This window comes from Gopherus flavomarginatus, chromosome 2, assembly GCF_025201925.1.
Source record: "Gopherus flavomarginatus isolate rGopFla2 chromosome 2, rGopFla2.mat.asm, whole genome shotgun sequence".
Lineage (NCBI taxonomy): Eukaryota > Metazoa > Chordata > Testudines > Testudinidae > Gopherus > Gopherus flavomarginatus.
In genome coordinates this window covers 15,129,706-15,148,121 of record NC_066618.1, presented here as the reverse complement: position 1 = coordinate 15,148,121, position 18,416 = coordinate 15,129,706, and the positions used below count along the sequence as shown (strand labels likewise).

General features: G+C 41.8%; 1 protein-coding gene across 3 annotated transcripts in view; it reads right to left on the bottom strand.

Annotated features, from left to right (window-relative positions):
• Positions 1-18,416, bottom strand: part of LOC127045478 (sodium channel protein type 5 subunit alpha-like) — a 365,137-nt gene that overhangs the window by 170,292 nt on the left and 176,429 nt on the right. For all 3 annotated transcript variants that reach the window (XM_050941520.1, XM_050941519.1, XM_050941518.1), the window contains 3 exons: positions 17,591-17,829; positions 11,621-11,794; positions 9,356-9,712 (listed from right to left, as the gene is read on the bottom strand). In XM_050941520.1, coding sequence (XP_050797477.1) covers positions 9,356-9,712; positions 11,621-11,794; positions 17,591-17,829 — 770 coding nt within the window. The remainder of the gene's footprint in view (positions 1-9,355; positions 9,713-11,620; positions 11,795-17,590; positions 17,830-18,416) is intronic.

The window sequence follows — 18,416 nt, the reverse complement described above, 5'->3', positions numbered from 1 at the left end:
TTCTTAGCCTATGTATTATCAATGATCCTTCCCGTATAAATTCTGATATTTATTAATAAGAATGAGGTAGGTGAGAGAAGGTGCAAAGGACAACACTGGAATGCAAGGGGAAGGAAGTGGGTTTTGGAAGTGGGGAGTGAGGACGCATGGTGTACTGAAAGGGAAATGTCATTTCAAGTGTATGGATCAGTGAGAAAAACAGCAGGAAGAGAAAAATTGGAGAAAAAGGAAGCAGCAAGGTGTGTAGAGTAGACAGAGGATAAGGAGAGGAGCATTGGGAAATAAAAGGCAGGAGCAGGGATAGAGTCCCTATAGTCCCTTTTAAGGCCTGATACAACTTCCATTAAAGTCAGTGGGACTCTTGGCTTTCCTTTGAAAAAATAAGCTTCTAAATCAGAGGCAGTGTAAAAACATAGGTCTCTTGTGGCTCAGCTCAGTTGCTCTTATTCACATAGTATATAATAGTGCATCTCAGAACAAAGAAACACCAGGAAAGAGACAGCTTAGTCAAACTCCCCTCACAAAATCATAGCAGGTAAAATTTTGCCTGAGCAAAGAGAAAGGCCTTGCAATGCAGGGCCAGGGTGAGGCACTTGGCTGCCTGATAGGAACTGCAGTACTCTCACTCACTGCCTTCCCTCTCACCCTGCCCAGTCTATCTCTTCGGTCCCATCCCATGGTCCTGTGTCTCTTTTAGCTAACTAATTGGCACTGAGAAATCTATTCAGCACTAACTTCTTTAAACTTATTCTGCATGTGTTCTTCCTTCTTTCTCTTTTCCATCACTCCGTTCTCTGCCACGCTTTTGCCATCAACCATGCCCCACTACCTTTCTTTCCTCACTACCCCAGCCCTGCCCATCGCTTACACTCACTGCCTCTCTGACAGCCCTAGACCAAATGACGACCCAGGCGAGGAGCTTCTTCGATCCTCCTCCTCCATTTGTTAAACTTCTGAATACTTTATTTTTTATTGCATTTGTTTCCATTTCATGACTTTGATGCACAATTTACATGCATGATTTATCCCTGTCATATAAGACGATAAATTTGCACGCTAGGATCTGTAAATCTGTATTTATTCATGCCACATATAAGCAAATAAAAAAAAATTCATTTCCTCCAAGCTTACAGAAACTTTTAAACTTTAAGAATAACTGAAACGTACTAACATCAAGAAATTGAACTGTGCACCAACACTGGGTGGACCAGTATTAAATAGTGTTACAGTAGGTGACAGCCTTAGAATGTTAACCTTAGTTCTTTAGTTCAAAAGGGAGCTCTTTCGCTTTTGCCCTCATGAACAGAAGCACAGTATCAGAGAGATCCAAAAACTGGCCAATGGCATTTTCAAGCGATAAAACAGAAAGTGACGTCAGTCTCTCATCGGCCATTGTCGATTAAAGATATCTTTTAATAAGCCTGAGCTTTGAAAAGCTGTGCTCACCACACAACTTTCACCACTTGTGAAAGTCATCAAACAGTATGTATTAAACATGGCAAAAGAAGTAACAGTATTTCTTTTATATTGTTGCAGAAATAGGGGTTCAATAGATATCTCTGGTATCTCATTAAATATGTCCTTCATTAGTCACTACTTACATTCAAGCCCTAAAACACAAGTACACTTTCACAATTACACAACAAAATGAGGTTCACAATACTGCAGCAGGGCTCTCACTTAACTTCAATTCAATCTTATATCTCACTGTCTGACTGGTGATGCCCCAACCCTTAAATACCCGTAAGGGCATGGCTGACAACATTCTAGGAAGTTGGAGGAAAACGTAGTTCTCAGAAAGTCTGGAAGGTTCTGTGAGATTCTACAAAAGTCCAGAACATTCTAGGAGGTTAGTGAAAAAATGAATCCACATATGGAACACCTGAAACATGTTACTTCAAAGATTCTATTTTCCCTTTTGTCACTAACAAAATAGCACCCTAAGCCCAGTGCCTCCCATGCTCGGTACCACTCCCCATCCCAACTGAAGCCTCTCCCCACTCACTCTCTGCCTTTCTCACACATCCCACACCCCGTCACAGCCTCTCCCCCTCCCCACTCACTCCCTGCCTCTCTCACACACCCCACTCCCAATCACAGCCTCTCCCCTCCCCAATTACTACATCCCTCTCACAAACCCCCACTCACAATCACAGCCTCTCCCCGCTCATCGCCTGCATCTTTCATCATCCCACTTCCAATTGCAGCATCTTCCACTTCCCACTCACTTACTGCCTCTCACACAGTGCTACTCCCAATCACAGCCTCTCCCCACTCACTACTTGCTTCTATCAGACCCCCACTCCCAGTCGCAGCCTCTCCCATACCCCCACTCCCAGTCGCAGCGACTCCCTGCCTCTCATACACCCCCGCTCCCAGTCACAGTCTCTCCTCACTCACTCCCTGCTATCTCATACACCCCCACTCCCAATCACAGCCCCTTCCCACTCACTCCCTGCCTCTCACACACACTTGCTGGTCCCCCACACAACTATCTGTGTTTTATACACAATCCCCCTCTACACACAAGTCCCCTCTCACTGGCTAGCCTACAAGACTTTCTGTCACTTGGGAAAGGGAGTTTCTTTCAGATTGTTCCATTTTCTCTACAGGAGAGGGGGTACTTCTCACTAGTCTCTTCCATACCCTGCTCCTTGAAGGGAAAGGTGCTGTTACTGTTCCAGGAGATGGGGACTAATCAAGGCTTGGTATGCCTCATCTGGTCTAGTATCAGATCAGGGAGGGTCTGTTGGGTACCAATAAGCCAGGCAGCAGGGAATCTGCCTCAGCTTCTGCTTGGGGTGAGAGGCAGAGGGAGTCACAGCTGCAAGGTGGGGAAGGGAAAGGAGATGCCATAGGGAGGGTTCTTGCACCCAGGGAGAGGCATCTGCTGCAGGGAGAGAGTATAGTTACTTTTCCATGTCTGGTTTCTATATTTCTTCTGCCACCATAGACAATTGCATGGTTTGCCTGAACTGCAGGATCAGTCTGTGGAAATGTACACTGAATGTCAGTGAAGTCAGGCTCTGTCAGACCAGTGGGGGAAGTGAGTTGTAGAGTCTAAAGCCTTACTCCATCCTGCCTCAGGATGTACAAATCAAGGGACTGTCAGCAAGTGCTCCTTCACTGATGTCTATTGTGATGGAATACGGGGAGAGAGGCTGAAATGTCATGCTTGGATCATCATATCTTCTGTAACTGGCCCTGATTCTCTACTTACAGTGCTGCAAATTCTACTGAAGCCAAACCAGTTTTACACTATTTTATCAATGGAACAAAAGTAGAGTAACACAGTGGTGAACCAGGCTTGACATATGCTGGCATAAAACCAATTTCAGACTACAGTTTTCATTTAACCTGAATTTACTATCATCCTCCCAGAATTCCATTTCAAGGAACCTTCCGATTAGATTCTCTATCCTGCATGATAAGAGTTATAACCTGAAAACAGAGAAAGATGAGCTTTCTGTTTCAAGAATGCTGACATTTGCATATTTCTAAGTGTGTCACAATCGTGCATCATGTGATGTTAAGGCAGAAAGAATATGCATTAAAGGCTTGGGGGAAAACACAGGCTCCAGGCACCTCTAGCTTTTTTTTAACAGAAAAGTTTTCACTGGGTTTAACTAAAGCAGGCCAGTTCAAACCTCATCTAAGCCATGAGGAGGCAGTTCCATTGCCAGGCACTTACATTATCACTGCAGTTAGAGTTTGTTTTTAAACAAAATTGTCCTAAGCCAACTTGAGGTAAAATTGTCGTTAACATTAAAGCCTAAATAACTGGCCTCTAATACTGCAGCTTTCCACATGGTGGTTCTTGTATGTATCAGCCTCATGCCCTAGTCCTCTAATTACGTACCACTCCTGCAGGTCCCATTGCTACTTATCACATTCTGTGGCGTAAGATGCTCCATAAAGTACTATGAAGTAACTAGGGAAACCCTAGAGGTCTGGCAGCCTGTTTCCCCTGTTTCTTTAAGATATGTTCTGCTGGCCAACTGCTTGATTACTTCCTTTGTTTTCCCTGATGAAACACAATGCATCCTGAAATGTTTATAACCCCAGAAAGAGGAAAGTGGGTAAAGGCAGCAGTGAAATCTGACAGAGGTTTGTGGGCCCTGGTGCTGAAGAAGATGATGTCCCAGAGGTGCTTGAAAGGGGAGGGGGCAGGCATAACTTGGTGGCCTCTGATTAGATGATGTCACATTGGTATACAACTTTAGAGTAAAAGGGAAAATACTTAGCAAAAGCTTTTAAAGGAGAAGTGTGGGAGTGTATGCATGCAAACAAGCAGTTTGCAAGGTTGCTACTTCTCGCATTGCTTTGTCAACCATTTTAAAGTATAGTGCTAGTATTGTAACATTTTCAAATTCACCTTACAAAATTCTCCTCTGAGAGGCAAGTGGCATCATATGTAGGTCCTTAGCATCAGCCCACATGACATGATGAGGCACAAGTAGATTTCACTAACAGCAGCTGGGAATGAGACAGCACCTCATTACAGAACTGACTATATCCTTTTTTAATAACTTGTCTGTCTATAGTTTGCCTTATTAACCTCAATGACCTAAATTTCTATCTGAAATATGCTATCTCATTTGTAAGATTTTACTGTATACATAATTATGCAGTTAGAGATTTCAGAAGCTGTTTCCTATAAGTGTGGGAGAGCCTATTACATTCTTCCTCTGATTTTGTAATACCCTCCAGAGCAACATCAGTAACACTTGAAATGCAATGTGATGACAGCATCATGGTATAATGGGGCTAAAAACAGTTACACAGACCATAATTTTGTGGCTATGATCTAGGGTTCAAAGTTATAAAGATAACTCCGATGTCAACTGACTAGCAATAAGCAGAATTCCATATTTACATCATAATACATCAACACACTTTTCAGGGAGTACAGATTTACACTGAAGACTTGGAGCCGTGCTAGTCTGTATCAGCTGAATTGGAATTAATTTGCAAACTGGATACTATTAAATTAGGTTTGAGTACAGACTGGGAGTCGATGGGTCATTACACAAAGTAAAACTATTTCCCCAAGCTAATTTTTTCCCCTACTGTTACTACTGACCTTCTTGTCAACTCTTGGAAATGGGCCATCCTGATTATCACTACAAAAGGTTTTTTCCCCTCCTGTTGATAATAGCCCACCTTAATTGATTAGTCTCGTTAGAGTTGGTATGGCAACACCCATTTTTTCATGTTCTCCATCTATATATATCTTCCTACTTTATTTTCCACTGCATGCATCTGATGAAATGGGTTTTAGCCCACGAAAGCATATGCCCAAATACATTTGTTAGTCTCTAGGTGCCACAAGTACTCCTCATTCATAGAATATCAGGGTTGGAAGGGATCTCAGGAGCTCATCTTGTCCAACCCCCAGCTCAAAGCAGGACCAATTCCCAACTAAATCATCCCAGCCAGGGCTTTGTCAAGCCTGACCTTAAAAACCTCTAAGGCAGAAGATTCCACCACCTCCCTAGGTAACCCATTCCAGTGCTTCACCACCCTCCTAGTGAAAAAGTTTTTCCTAATAGCCAACCTAAACCTCCCCCATTGCAACTTGAGACCATTGCTCCTTGTTCTGTCATCTGCTACCACTGAAAACAGTCTAGATCCATCCTCTTTGGAACCCCCTTTCAGCTAGTTGAAAGCAGCTATCAAATCCCCCCTCATTCTTCTCTTCTACAGATTAAACAATCCCAGTTCCTCAGCCTCTCCTCATAAGTCATGTGCTCCAGCCCCCTAATCATATTTGTTCCCCTCCCCAGTACTCTTTCCAATTTTTCCACATCCTTCTTGTAATGTGGGGCCCAAAACTGGACATAGTACTCCAGATGAGGCCTCACCAATGTCGAATAGAGGGGAATGATCACGTCCTTCGATCTGCTGGCAATGCCCCTACTTATACAGCCCAAAATGCCGTTAGCCTTCTTGGCAACAAGTGAACACTGTTGACTCATATCCAGCTTCTCGTCCACTATAACCCCTGGGTCCTTTTCTGCAGAACTGCTGCCTAGCCATTCGGTCCCTAGTCTGTAACAGTGAATGGGATTCTTCCGTCCTAAGTGCAGGACCCTGCTCTTGTCCTTGTTGAACCTCATCAGGTTTTTTTTGGCCCAATCCTCTAATTTGTCTAGGTCCCTCTGTAGCCTATCCCTCCCCTCCAGCATATCTACCACTCCTCCCAGTTTAGTGTCATCTGAAAACTTGCTGAGGGTGCAGTCCACACCATCCTCCAGATCACTCTTTTACTGAAGATTTAGGAATTACTAAGATTCTGGCCAACCAACAGCTAAACTGTTACATAGCATGAGGTTATCCAGGGCACCCAGTGAGCTACCATATGTCCCCTTTAGGGTACCTCAGAATTTATGTTCGCGAGACACAACAGTATATACAAGCCAGATTCAAGAAGTCAAATGTGATGTAATCGTAACATTTATGCCTCTGAATCACCTGTACATATACAGGGGCGGCTCTAGACATTTCACCACCCCAAGCAGGGCGGCATGCCATGGGGGGCGCTCTGCCGGTCGCCAGGAGGGCGGCAGGCGGCTCCGGTGGACCTCCCGCAGGCGTGCCTGAGGAGGGTCCGCTGGTCCCGCGGCTTTGGTGGACCTCCACCGGAGCTGTGGGACCAGCGGACCCTCCACAGGCACGCCTGCGGGAGGTCCACCGGAGCCGCCTGCCGCCCTCCCGGCGACCGGCAGAGCGCCCCCGGCGGTATGCCGCCCCAACCACGCGCTTGGTGTGATGGGGCCTGGAGCTAGCCCTGTACATATATAGCTTCATGGAAGGCCAATCCGGTTCATCATTTAAAAGAGAACTGGAGGAGTTTAAAAAGTAAATATGCTCCACATTATGGGAATATTTAGAGATGGAGCAGGGAAAGACACTATGGACACTATTCTAAGTACCTATCCATTTATTTCACATATATTTAATCTTTATGTGCATGAAGACCCACTATATATGCAGAAATGGTATGCATGCCTTCATGCTCTCAGAGTCTAGGAAAGAGTTCTGAGTCCAACTGAGGTGCAATCCAACACGAAAATATTTTTATTTTCAGACCTGAGCTCTGCAACCCAGATAAGAAACCAGGAGCAAAATGAGTCGAAAACCTTGTTGACAAAGATGCCAGTGCTTTAGAGTTATTTATAAAAAGAAATCTCCTTTATAGATTAGTGCACACAGGACTGGAGCCTTCTCCCACCGAAGGGTGAAAGATTTATTTAAGCTAATCATATTCTAAACACACTTTGTGACTTTAATTCTATTTAGCAGGTGAGTAAAAGATTCTGGGTCCTACCCAACACGCAACTTGAAGGCAATAGGAATTTTTCAACTGATTTTGGTCAGAAAGGGTGGAGGGTTAGCTCAGTGGTTTGAGCATTGGCCTTGTAAACCCAGGGTTTTGAGTTCAATCTTTGAGGGGGCCATTTAGGGAACTGGAGTAAAAATTTATCTAGGGATTAGCCCTGCTTTGAGCAGGGGGTTGGACTACATGACATCCTGAGGTCCCTTCCAATCCCCATATTTTAAGAACAGAACTCATAATCTGTATCTGATAATTAAGACCAAAATTGTGAAATCTGTGTGTATTGTGGTTTATTTACATAACTCTCATGATTCAGAATTTGTCATCCTACTTACTTTCCCCTTCTCCTGTCAGGTTAACGCCCCCAACAACATTCTCACCCTTTCTCCTATCTCTTATGAACTAATTAAGCTACAATAAATCACTTCCAAATTATTTAGCAGTCACTGCATGCCTACAAAATTGTTTCCTGAAAACGATAAAGTTAGCATTTGTATTTTCGATAGGCTGGTGACTTCAGAATTATCCATGCTGATGTACTCTGTCAGTATCTGTTTTTCCATTTGGAAAGGTTTGCTGATGAGCACTCAGGCTTAAATATATATCATGTTAGTGTAATCTCATCTGAATCTGATTTATATTTCCTGATCCTCACACAGGCTGTCTAAGGATACCCAATGAGCGTTAATACCTAGGGAAAAAATGGACTTGACCACTCTCTCTTCTAAAGTAAAAGTGAATGATCTGGTATATTAACTTCTTATCTCTCATATTTATTAGATATGATTTTCAGTTTTCTTTAACACAGGTTGAGTCCATTGTTTAAATAAGAGTAAAACAATTGTTTGGATGAAAGGCGAGGGAAGGTTAATTTCCCAGGTCCTCTGCCAACCTTCAAGAAAGAAAGACGCATATTCAATATGCAGAAAAAAAATTCACTGTTTCCTAATTCTTCAGGCCAAATGTAGCTTCAAAGGAAAATCTCTAAAAAGTGCACATTTTAAAAAACTATTTCATTACCCTTTGTAAAACCAGATTTTAATATTTACTTTGTTTTCCAGTCAACAGCCATAAAAGATAATTTGCAATCTCTATCAAATATTTTCAGTATAAATCTGATCTTTTTAATTTAGTTTAGCTTTCAAATATAAATGCCTCACTCTGCTTCCTTCAATTCCTTTCCCCATGGTCATGGTATCCTATACTAAGAGCATCAAACCAAAATGCTGAGATCTGAAAAGAATAACGTAAAGCAAACAGAGACAAAATCCACTGTTAAACAGCTTACTGTATCATCACCAAACCCATCAGATCCATAATGTCAGACACATTCTGTAAGCTGAATAAGCAAAACATTTCCACAATGACTGCAAGCCAGCAAAGTGTTCCATAAAATGACAGCAGGGACATAAGATTCAGCCTTGATAGGTTCAGAGCTTATGTAACTCATTCTTTACTTATGGGATATTCTGCTAGAAAACAAACAAGGAAGCGACTTTACAGTAAACATAACCTAAACTCCATAGACCAAGCAGGCTACACATATTCAGATAGTGCAAAGACAGTGTTAGCTGTAAGGTTTGTATGTTCTTGTCCAAGAATGAACTGAACTAAAAATAGCTTCTGGTATGGAGACAAAGTGAATTCACTTTTGTATACAGCACATGGCCCATGAATCACTTACATCTGACTAAAACACACAAGCCTTTAGTGGAACTTAAGTAAAAGGAATCATTATCATCAATTCAAGTTCCTTTTTTCTACTGAAAACCTTTATGTTCCTCTGAGAATTAATGCCCAATGTTTTTCAAAATCAGTAAAGCAGTTCTGCAGTTTTTGTCCTTAAGATATGAAAAAAAGTTCTTTGTGTGAAAAAGAAAGTAGACAATTTTCCAGAAAGTAACAAATATGAAATAATACCTGTGCATCATGGGAGATCTGCAATGTCTTGAGAGAAAAGGGAGTACATTGGCATAAAAACAATAGAAATAGGAAAAAACAGTCATGAAAACTCACCACTAGGTTTCCTATCACCATGACCAGCAAGAAGACAAGAAGGCACAATGGTTGCCCAGCTACTTCCATACAATCCCACATGGTTTCAATCCATTCTCCACAGAGAATTCGGAATATAATAAGGAACGAATGGAAGAAATCGTACATGTGCCAGCGGGGCAAACTGTTATTAGTGCTTATCTTGTTGACGTTTAGTGAGTAGTCTTTTCCAAAAAGCTGCATTCCTACCACAGCGAAAATAAAGACTATGATCGCCAGAACCAGGGTGAGGTTACCCAGGGCACCCACTGAGTTACCAATGATTTTAATGAGAGTATTTAAGGTTGGCCAGGACTTTGCCAATTTGAAGACTCTCAGCTGTGAACAAAACATAAAACAGTGTCAGTTAATAGAACAACAGACATTTCTGATACTGAATTGTTAAAAAAATGGGTACAAATATTAAATATTTTTAATACTAGGAAACAACGTGCAGTACAGACTGATTTTAGCAGCAGTTTTGTTAGACTCACAATAGCCATACTTATTACAGTACAATTTGTGCTTCTTACATGACAGGCCATGAATTTTTTCAGAAAATATGCTATTCAGCATTAGGATTAGATAGATGTGTCCACCTTTCCAGACTACTGTACCCCTTTCAGGAGTCTGACTTGTCTTGCGTACTCCAAGTTTCACCTCACTTAAAAACTACTTGTTTACAACATCAGACATAAAAATACAAGTGTCACAGCATATTACTACTGAAAAATTGCTTATTTTCTCATCCATACCATATAACTATAAAATAAATCAATTGGAATATCAATATTGTACTTACATTTCAGCGTATAGTATTTAGAGCAGTATAAACAAATCATTGTATAAAATTTTAGTTTGTACTGACTTTGCTAGTGCTTTTTATATTGCCTGTTGTAAAACTAGGCAAATATCTAGATAAGCTGATGTACCCTCTGGAAGACTTCTGCGTACTCCTCGGGTTACAGGTACCTCTGGTTGAGAACCACTGTCCTATGTGACCAATTCCTTGCCACTAAATGTTAGGGGCAGAGGGTTGTGAAAGCAGGGAGAGAGAACATAGCCTCAGTCCTTACCATTATTTTTTGTGTTCCTGTGTCTCAAAAAAGATAACTTTCAACAAACTGCCTGGACTTTTAAGGGCCCAATCCCACAAAGGGGGTTGCAACTCCTGTATGTTCCTGAGTAGGCCTTAGCAAGATGCTGCTACTTTTCAATCCCAGAGATTTGCCTCTGTACAGAGAACCATATAGGGTTACCAACGCTCCAGGATTGGCCTGGAGTCTTCAAGAATTAAAGAATAATCTTTAATTAAAGATTATGTCATGTGATGAAATCTCCAGGAATACATCCAACCAAAATTGGCAACTCTAGGACCATAAGGCCTATAAATCACCTAAATTCCACTTAAGACCTATTTTGACGATTTAATGGCGCCTAGGCCTTATACTGGCTCTCTGCACAGGGGTTAATTTAATCCCTGCTGAAGAGGGTTTGCAGAAGGCATTCAGCCACTGGCAACATCAGGCCATACTATTGCAATTTTCAGGGAGCGAATATTTATAGATGGTAAAGTTAGAGCAGTTAAGTCTTCTTGAAAAGAGAAGTTTGTTTTCATGGTCTTGCAAAACTTGTGAAGCAACATAATGGGCAGAATGATTAGCACAGACATCTTGGCACATGAATGCGACACAAGCATCAGGCTGGCAAGAAAACTACTTTTCTGTTCCAATATGTCAACAGATTCTCCCATTAATGGAGTATCACCCCCCTGCACATTTAAAGGGATTGACAGTGAAGGATTTTCACTGAAAGACAGGTTATGTGTTTTGGTGACAGGTTCTGGGGGAAAAAGTCAGTTTGCGATTAATGCAGGGCTATCCACTTTTGCAGTGGCATGTTTATTATGTATTTAAGGAATAAAAAACCTGTAAAGTGACATCTTACTAGTTCTTGAGCTTCACAGTTCATTAATTATCTACCGACTTTTCTATTAACTTCTATGCAAACTCAGTTTATATATGTTGTAAGTAACTGAGACAGCTAGACAGAGTCAAATTCTGTTCTCATTTACTCTGTTGTAAATCTGGAGTAATTCCATTTGTCACATAGTCTATAATTAGTGTCACTACAGGCATTCACTAATTTGTAAAATTTAATTTCCTATTTAATGAATGTAAATTTAAGAGGATCTAATAAATTCTTGAAAGGGGTTATGTTTTGCAAAAGAGAATAAGGAAACATTACCAATCTGAATGAGCGTAAAACAGAAAGATTTCCCATGCTGGATAATCCCAGTTCCATTAGGCTTAGGATAACAATTATACTGTCAAAAATATTCCAGCCCTGCTGAAAATAGTAGTAGGGATCTAAGGCAATTATTTTGAAGATCATTTCTGCTGTAAAAATCCCAGTGAAGACCTGTGGAAAGGAAAGAGGAAGTGAGATCAGTCTGTAAACACATCTCCTGTCATGAATGATTTCCTACCAATACGTTGCATTAAAATACAGAGACAATAACATTTTACCAGCAAACCTTACTTCTTTCATCTCTAATGTAGTGTCAGTACTTATTGTCAGTATTATCAATATTCTGGCCTTGTCTGATCCTTTTACAATATTAGTATTGCTGTCAACAAACAACAAGAGGGAATGAGCTATACTTATAAATTAAGACACTAATTTTCAGCTCCCTCTATCATACAAACAGATATCAATAATAAGGTGAGAGAATAAAGGTGCTTTTTAAAAAGCTTAAGTCTGCCAATTTCAGTGGGGAGGTGAGAGTGATTGCATGACACAGTTAAAGAGGTACTTTTGGTTTCCAGCATACCTGTAGAGTTAGCCCTTTTGTTTCTGTTATTGCACGAATCCCATGCAGCATAGTCCTCGCACTTTCAGGATACTGCTGGCAGTGATGGTGATTAGGGACTCTAATTTGAGTCTTATTATTCTTTTAAAAATAGACACAGCAATTTGCTTTTGAAAGTGCCTTGAGAACACTTTGTTTATTTATAACCTCCTTCAATATTACACAGTGAAACTTTTTTAATCTGAACATTTTTTCTGTAAAACATACACATACTTATGGAGGGGAGCCTGTTTGTTGATGGCAAACCAGATTTTAAAGGAGGTATCTTATTTGAACCCATACTCACAAACTGTGAAAATGCCAGATCTAGTGCTTTTAAAAATCCCTTCAGAACTGATTTAAATACGTAAGAACAAGGTTGTAAATAGTTGGCTTAGAAGAGAAGGTAGTATGTAGACACACAGTTTTTCAGAAACTGTTTTATTTTGAATCTAACCCTCTGGTGAAAGGTGCACACAACTGTGTGTCTTGAAAAATCATCTACTGCATTTGCATATTGCAGCAGCTCATTTTCCATGATACAACAGCCTATGTCAATGCACACTGGAGATCAGAAGATATGTATATGTTATGGACTTAAGTTTATCAGTAATGTTCACACAAGAGGAAATTCTGTCTAACCTATAAACTACGTTTCTGCAATAGTGCTCCAGCAAGATAGATTAATGGGCTCTAAGTAACAATTAGGAAAACCAAATGAGATAAGGGAGGATCATAGAGAATTATAAAATGGCAATGCTAAGGAACAAATGGCCAAACCTGCATTTGAGGAAGCTGCAACATTTACTCCATAATGCCTGGGGAACGAATGAACAGGTAAACTTCCATATAGCAATTTTATATGTTTCCATATCTAAAATGTCTTTCTCTTTCTGACCAGGAAGATAAAAATTCTCTATTCAAAACAATTTCTCTGCTCAAAACATCCTTCTTAAAAGACCAACATGCTAAATTACTTCAGCTCAGCTGGTCTCCAGCAGTGGTACTGCACCAGACAAACTCACCTTTGATTTCCAACAAGTTAACAATTTCTGAGTCACTATGGTTAGAGATACTTAGTATTCCAGTGAGTGAAAATTCCATGGGGATATTAAACACCATAGTCAATATTTGTGAAGTTGTACCCAGGATCCTGACTCAAAAACTGATGATATCATGTTGAGCACATCATGCAATTGTCTTGCTGAGAGATGACTCAGGAGGAACAATTTCTTTTTAATCAATAATCTTTCGAGATGGAAACTCTAGGGCTAATAAGACATCAGAGTTTCTGAGGGAATCAGAATCTCCAAAGGCAGAAATGAGACTTCTGTGTATTAGTTATGAATTCCATACAGCAATGTATCACAAAATCACTGGAACCTTGTTCAGTGCTAGCTGTGATTTTACAAAAAACTGCTTTCACTAACTAATCATCCAGATAGGTGATTACTTGGACATTATCTTCAGGAGTGGAGCCACAAACTGGTATTGGTTATGGTATACGATTATGGTAAGTACTAGTGATGTTGCTAACCAATCTCATTTAGATCAATAACCTCTTGATTTCTTTGGAAGGATGAAAAAGCCTGGTCAGATGAAGCATGCAGAGATGTGAGTATAATTCTGCTATTTTTCTTGATACCAAATAAAAACATTATCTTCTTTAGATGATAAGCCTGGGGAGTCAGAGAACCAGAGCTTTGTTGCATAATTTTATGATGCAAATCATATCATCAAAACTGAAGCTCTTCCATGACTGATTCTCACAAGTGTCAGATGAAGAATTGCACTCTCCCTTCTTATCCACAGAAGATAAGGACACTTGTTTCCTTTTCTTTCTATTGTTTCTTTCATGATTTCTTTAGAGAAAAAAAAGCAAATGGTCTTTTATTCTCTATTATTTCCCCCCATTTAATACTACCCTACCTCCTTGAGGAGGGATAGCTATAGGGGAAACTCTATCAGAAAGCAGTGGAGAACTACTAGCATTTTTGAGTTTGACTAGGAAGAAGAGCATCCTGATTTTGCTCCTTTAGGAACTTGCAGCGAGGAGACTTGAGACAGACTGAGATTCTTCATAAAGTCATGCTGATAACTGGAGCCGGTTGGAAAAATTCTGTTGAAATGTTGTTTTATCAGAATTTGCTGATTTGCCGAAGTCGAAACATTCTGAAGAGACTGTTTGATCTCAGTGATGTTCCAGCGGAACTTGGGCAGGGCTCCTACAGACCTTCCATCAAAAACCTGCCAGGTTTCCTGCCAGCTCACCTGCCTGGCTCCTCAGCATCCTAGCTGTTGGACTGCCAGTCCAGGGCTTTAGGGCATCGGGGCGCTAGGGCTCCCAGGGTCCATGGCTTTGGGGCAGCTTGCTATGCAGATTGCCTCTGCTTCCAGGGTCCATGGCTCTGGGGCAACTCACCAAGTGAACTGCCTCAAAGCTGGGAACTCCAGAGCTTCCAATATTCACAGCTCCAGCCAGCCAGCCAGCCTGGAGCTGAGGCTCCATTACCTTTTGTGGAGAACTTTGATATTTGGGATTTTCATTCCAAATAGAAACAAAACCAAATGTTAAGATATTGAAAACCTTGGTGAGACAGAATTACCTTTCTGTGCCCTGCTCTACTAATAACCCATTTAAGTTTGGGTTTAATAAAACTGAGGAGGAAGGGCCCAGGATGGTCTTGAGCCACTGATATTTTATCTGAAGAACTGTCCTTTCACTGAAGTCCATTGCAAACAGCACTGCAAGAAGAATGCCTGCTTGGTTTTATTTTTTCATCATTACCACAAACAAGAGAATTGGCTCCAGCACAGCAGCACTGAGAGACTTGGAGCAAGATAAGGTCAACTGCTTTTTAACTTCTTTTGTTTCCTGTCTCTGTTTTCTCCTCTACTCAAAGTGGTTACACATAAGTAATCCAAACTCTGCCAGGCAGAATTGTGAAAGAGTCATATAGGTGCTGCTGGAATCTAAAGTTACCTGTAGACTGGGTGTGGCAGAGCGGGCACCCCAGCGCCCCTTTGTGGCAGGGGTAGGATGGGGTGCCAGCGCCTCACCACTCTCAAGTCCTTATGTTTGCCTCACTGTGGATGGTCAGTGATGGCTTCTTGGCCTTCCTTCCTACTATCACCCCGTCCAGCACGGTAGAGCAACCTGGTCGTCAGAGTCCATATAAACCCCCTTACGAGTGGAGTAACACGGCTTAGTGGCCAGAATCCATATAAACCCCCTTTACGAGTGGGGTAACGTGGCCTAGCGGCCAGAGTCCATCTAAGCCCCCTTACGAGCAGAGTAGCGCAGCCTAGAGGCCAGATTCCATCTAAACCCCTTATGAGCAGGGTAGCGTGGCCTAGTGGCCAGAGTCCATATAAACCCCCTTCATAGTTCAGAGGTGAGGGAAGGTAGGGGGACTTGGGCCTGCCCTCTCCACCGAGCCCCAACCCAGGGCCCTAGTAGTGGCAAGCTCCCCTTGCCACTCACTCGGCGAGGATCTATCCGCAACACGCCGAGTGTCAATACAGCTCTAAGGCTGTTTGTTTCTAGAGTTCCCCTGGGTCACTTCCTACCATGAATACTTGGTCATCTGCGGCGGGGAGTCCTCCAATCTGTTCCTCTCTTGTGGCGTCCTCTAGCGGGGTCTCAGGTATTTCCTCGGCTTGGCTGACTCCCAGATCCTTGCTCGCAGGCCCTCCCTCTGCAGGAGCTAGTGGCATGCGTCCTTCCCCTCCGGCAGTCAGCCCAGACTGATCTGATCTGCAGGCTTTTATATCTGTTCTCCAGTTGGAGCATGCCCAGCAGAGCTTCTGGGGCATGGCTTCCTCTGCTAGGAAGAAAGAGTTAATCCCTGCTGTACTAGTGCGAGGCCACTCTGCCCCGTTACACTGGGCAAGGAGAAAAGATGACAGGCCAAGTGCAGAGCAGGGAACATGAGCATCTTTGCCCTGGGGTGTCAGAGTGGGCAGCTGCAGAATTGCCACCTGATCACATGCTGAGAAGCCCTAGGATCTGGGAGACCTTCATTTTGTCTATGTGGGGAATAAGATAAGGCATCAAAATTCCTGAATATGGGTCTGCTGTTAAGAGGAGCCAACACAGCTCAATTAAAGGGCTACTTAGCTCCTTTTATAGCTGATGTTATCCATGAAGAGAAATAACATAGGTCTTGGAGCAAGACAGAAGCCCTCACTGACCATAGCTACAAAGGGAAATCTCTCAAGACTGAACAGCTTAAGATCTGGTGATGGGTCCATCTGCCTAGTAGAGTAGTTCACACTTCTGGAGGAAGCCAATTGGTGCAGTTTTCAGACTGGAGAGAAGTAGTGAGGGAAAATTCCGTATCTGGTGGTCAGCAGATTCCAAGAGAAAAGGACAACTCTGAGAAGCCTAATGGTTTCTTCTGTCTATTTGTACCTGTCAGCTCCAGGAGTCCATGTTGGTGGAATTGTATGAATGGACACATATATACTTTCTCAAGTATTTCAATATTTGATTAGTACCATTTTTTTTACAAAAATGAAAATAACCTTAAATCCAGTATGTGCTTCTTTCTGGATGATAATTTGTAGGAGAATATACTGTCTTATTACTGGCTAATAGTTTCAAAGATTTAGTGATTTTGAGTGCCTCAATTTCTGAGTGGCAAACCTGAAAGCCCTTAAAAGAGCTTGATTTCCAGAAGGTGGGTGTTCAGCATGATCTTAAATCAGAGCTCTGTAGATGTCTCAAGCTGGGAAGCCCAAGACTGAGAAAACCTGTTGTGTTTAGTGTGTAGGTGCTGGGTGGTCTTGGTGCCCTATGACATACAGGAGATTGGACTAGATGATTTGGTGATCCTGTCTGGCCTTAAACTTTATGACTCTGTTAGACACTTGAAAATCTTGGCTGTAGTATAACTATAAAAGCGATAACTCAAGGCTATTTCCCCACTGGGGCACTAGCTTATTTTTTCCATAGGATTCTTTAACTTAAAAAAATCACTAATATTCAGTGACCTATACATCCTTATTATTGATTTTTAAAAACTTTTTAAGATCCTTTTTTCTTCACTTCCTAGAATAGTTACCCACCAGAAATCTATTGGTCTCAGCAGTGAAATGACGCTTTACTGTCCACTAATGAGCAGCAGAGTATGCTTGCTTAGTGACAGTAGATACATATCCTTTCTTCATTTCTCTTCAAATGCCAGGAGGGCCGCCAAATAAAGCAAGCTACTCTTGCTTGGCATGACATTTACAAGGTTGTGCTGACAGCACACCAAATGAGTTCTTCCTAAGACCTCTAGCTCCAATAGTTTTCAGCCTTCAGAACTTGAAAGAGCAGAAATAAACTCTCCAGATATAATTTTGGGTTCAAATTCACTTACCAGATTGCCTATGTAAAGCATGTCATCAAACTCTTTTGTCATCTTGTAATGCTCCAATGCCATGAAGAGAGTATTTATCACAATGCAAAGGGTGATCGTGAGATCAGTAAATGGATCCATTACCACAAACTTCACATATTTCTTGATTAACAACCACAATGGACAGCAATCCCAAATAAGAAATTTAACGGCAAAATGATTCCAGCATGGAGGACATCGCTGTTGTGATTCCTCAAGCTCTAAGTGAGAAGCAGAATGTGAAGTAATAATCAAATAACACTGAATTATGTGACAAGAGAATACTTTAAATGAATCAAAACACAGAAGAAAACCCACCAGCATCCATCTAAATGATCAAGAATGACCAAAAGGAGTGAAGATCTGGAACAGCCTTCCAAGGGGAGCAGTGGGGGCAAAAGACATATCTGGCTTCAAGACTAAGCTTGATAAGTTTATTGAGGGGATGGTATGATGGGATAGCCTAATTTTGGCAATTAATTGATCTTTGACTATTAGTGGTAAATATGCCCAATGGCCTGTGATGGGATGTTAGATGGGATGGGATCTGAGTTATTACAGCGAATTCTTTCCTGGGTGCCTGGCTGGTGAGTCTTGCCCACATGCTCAGGGTTTAGCTGATCGCCATATTTGGGGTTGGGAAGGAATTTTCCTCCAGGGCAGATTGGCAGAAGCCCTGGGGGTTTTCCATCTTCCTCTGCAGCATGGGGCCTGGTCACTTGCTGGAGGATTCTCTGCACCCTGAAGTCTTTAAACCACGATTTGAGGACTTCAATGGCTCAGACACAGGTTTGATACAGGAGTGGGT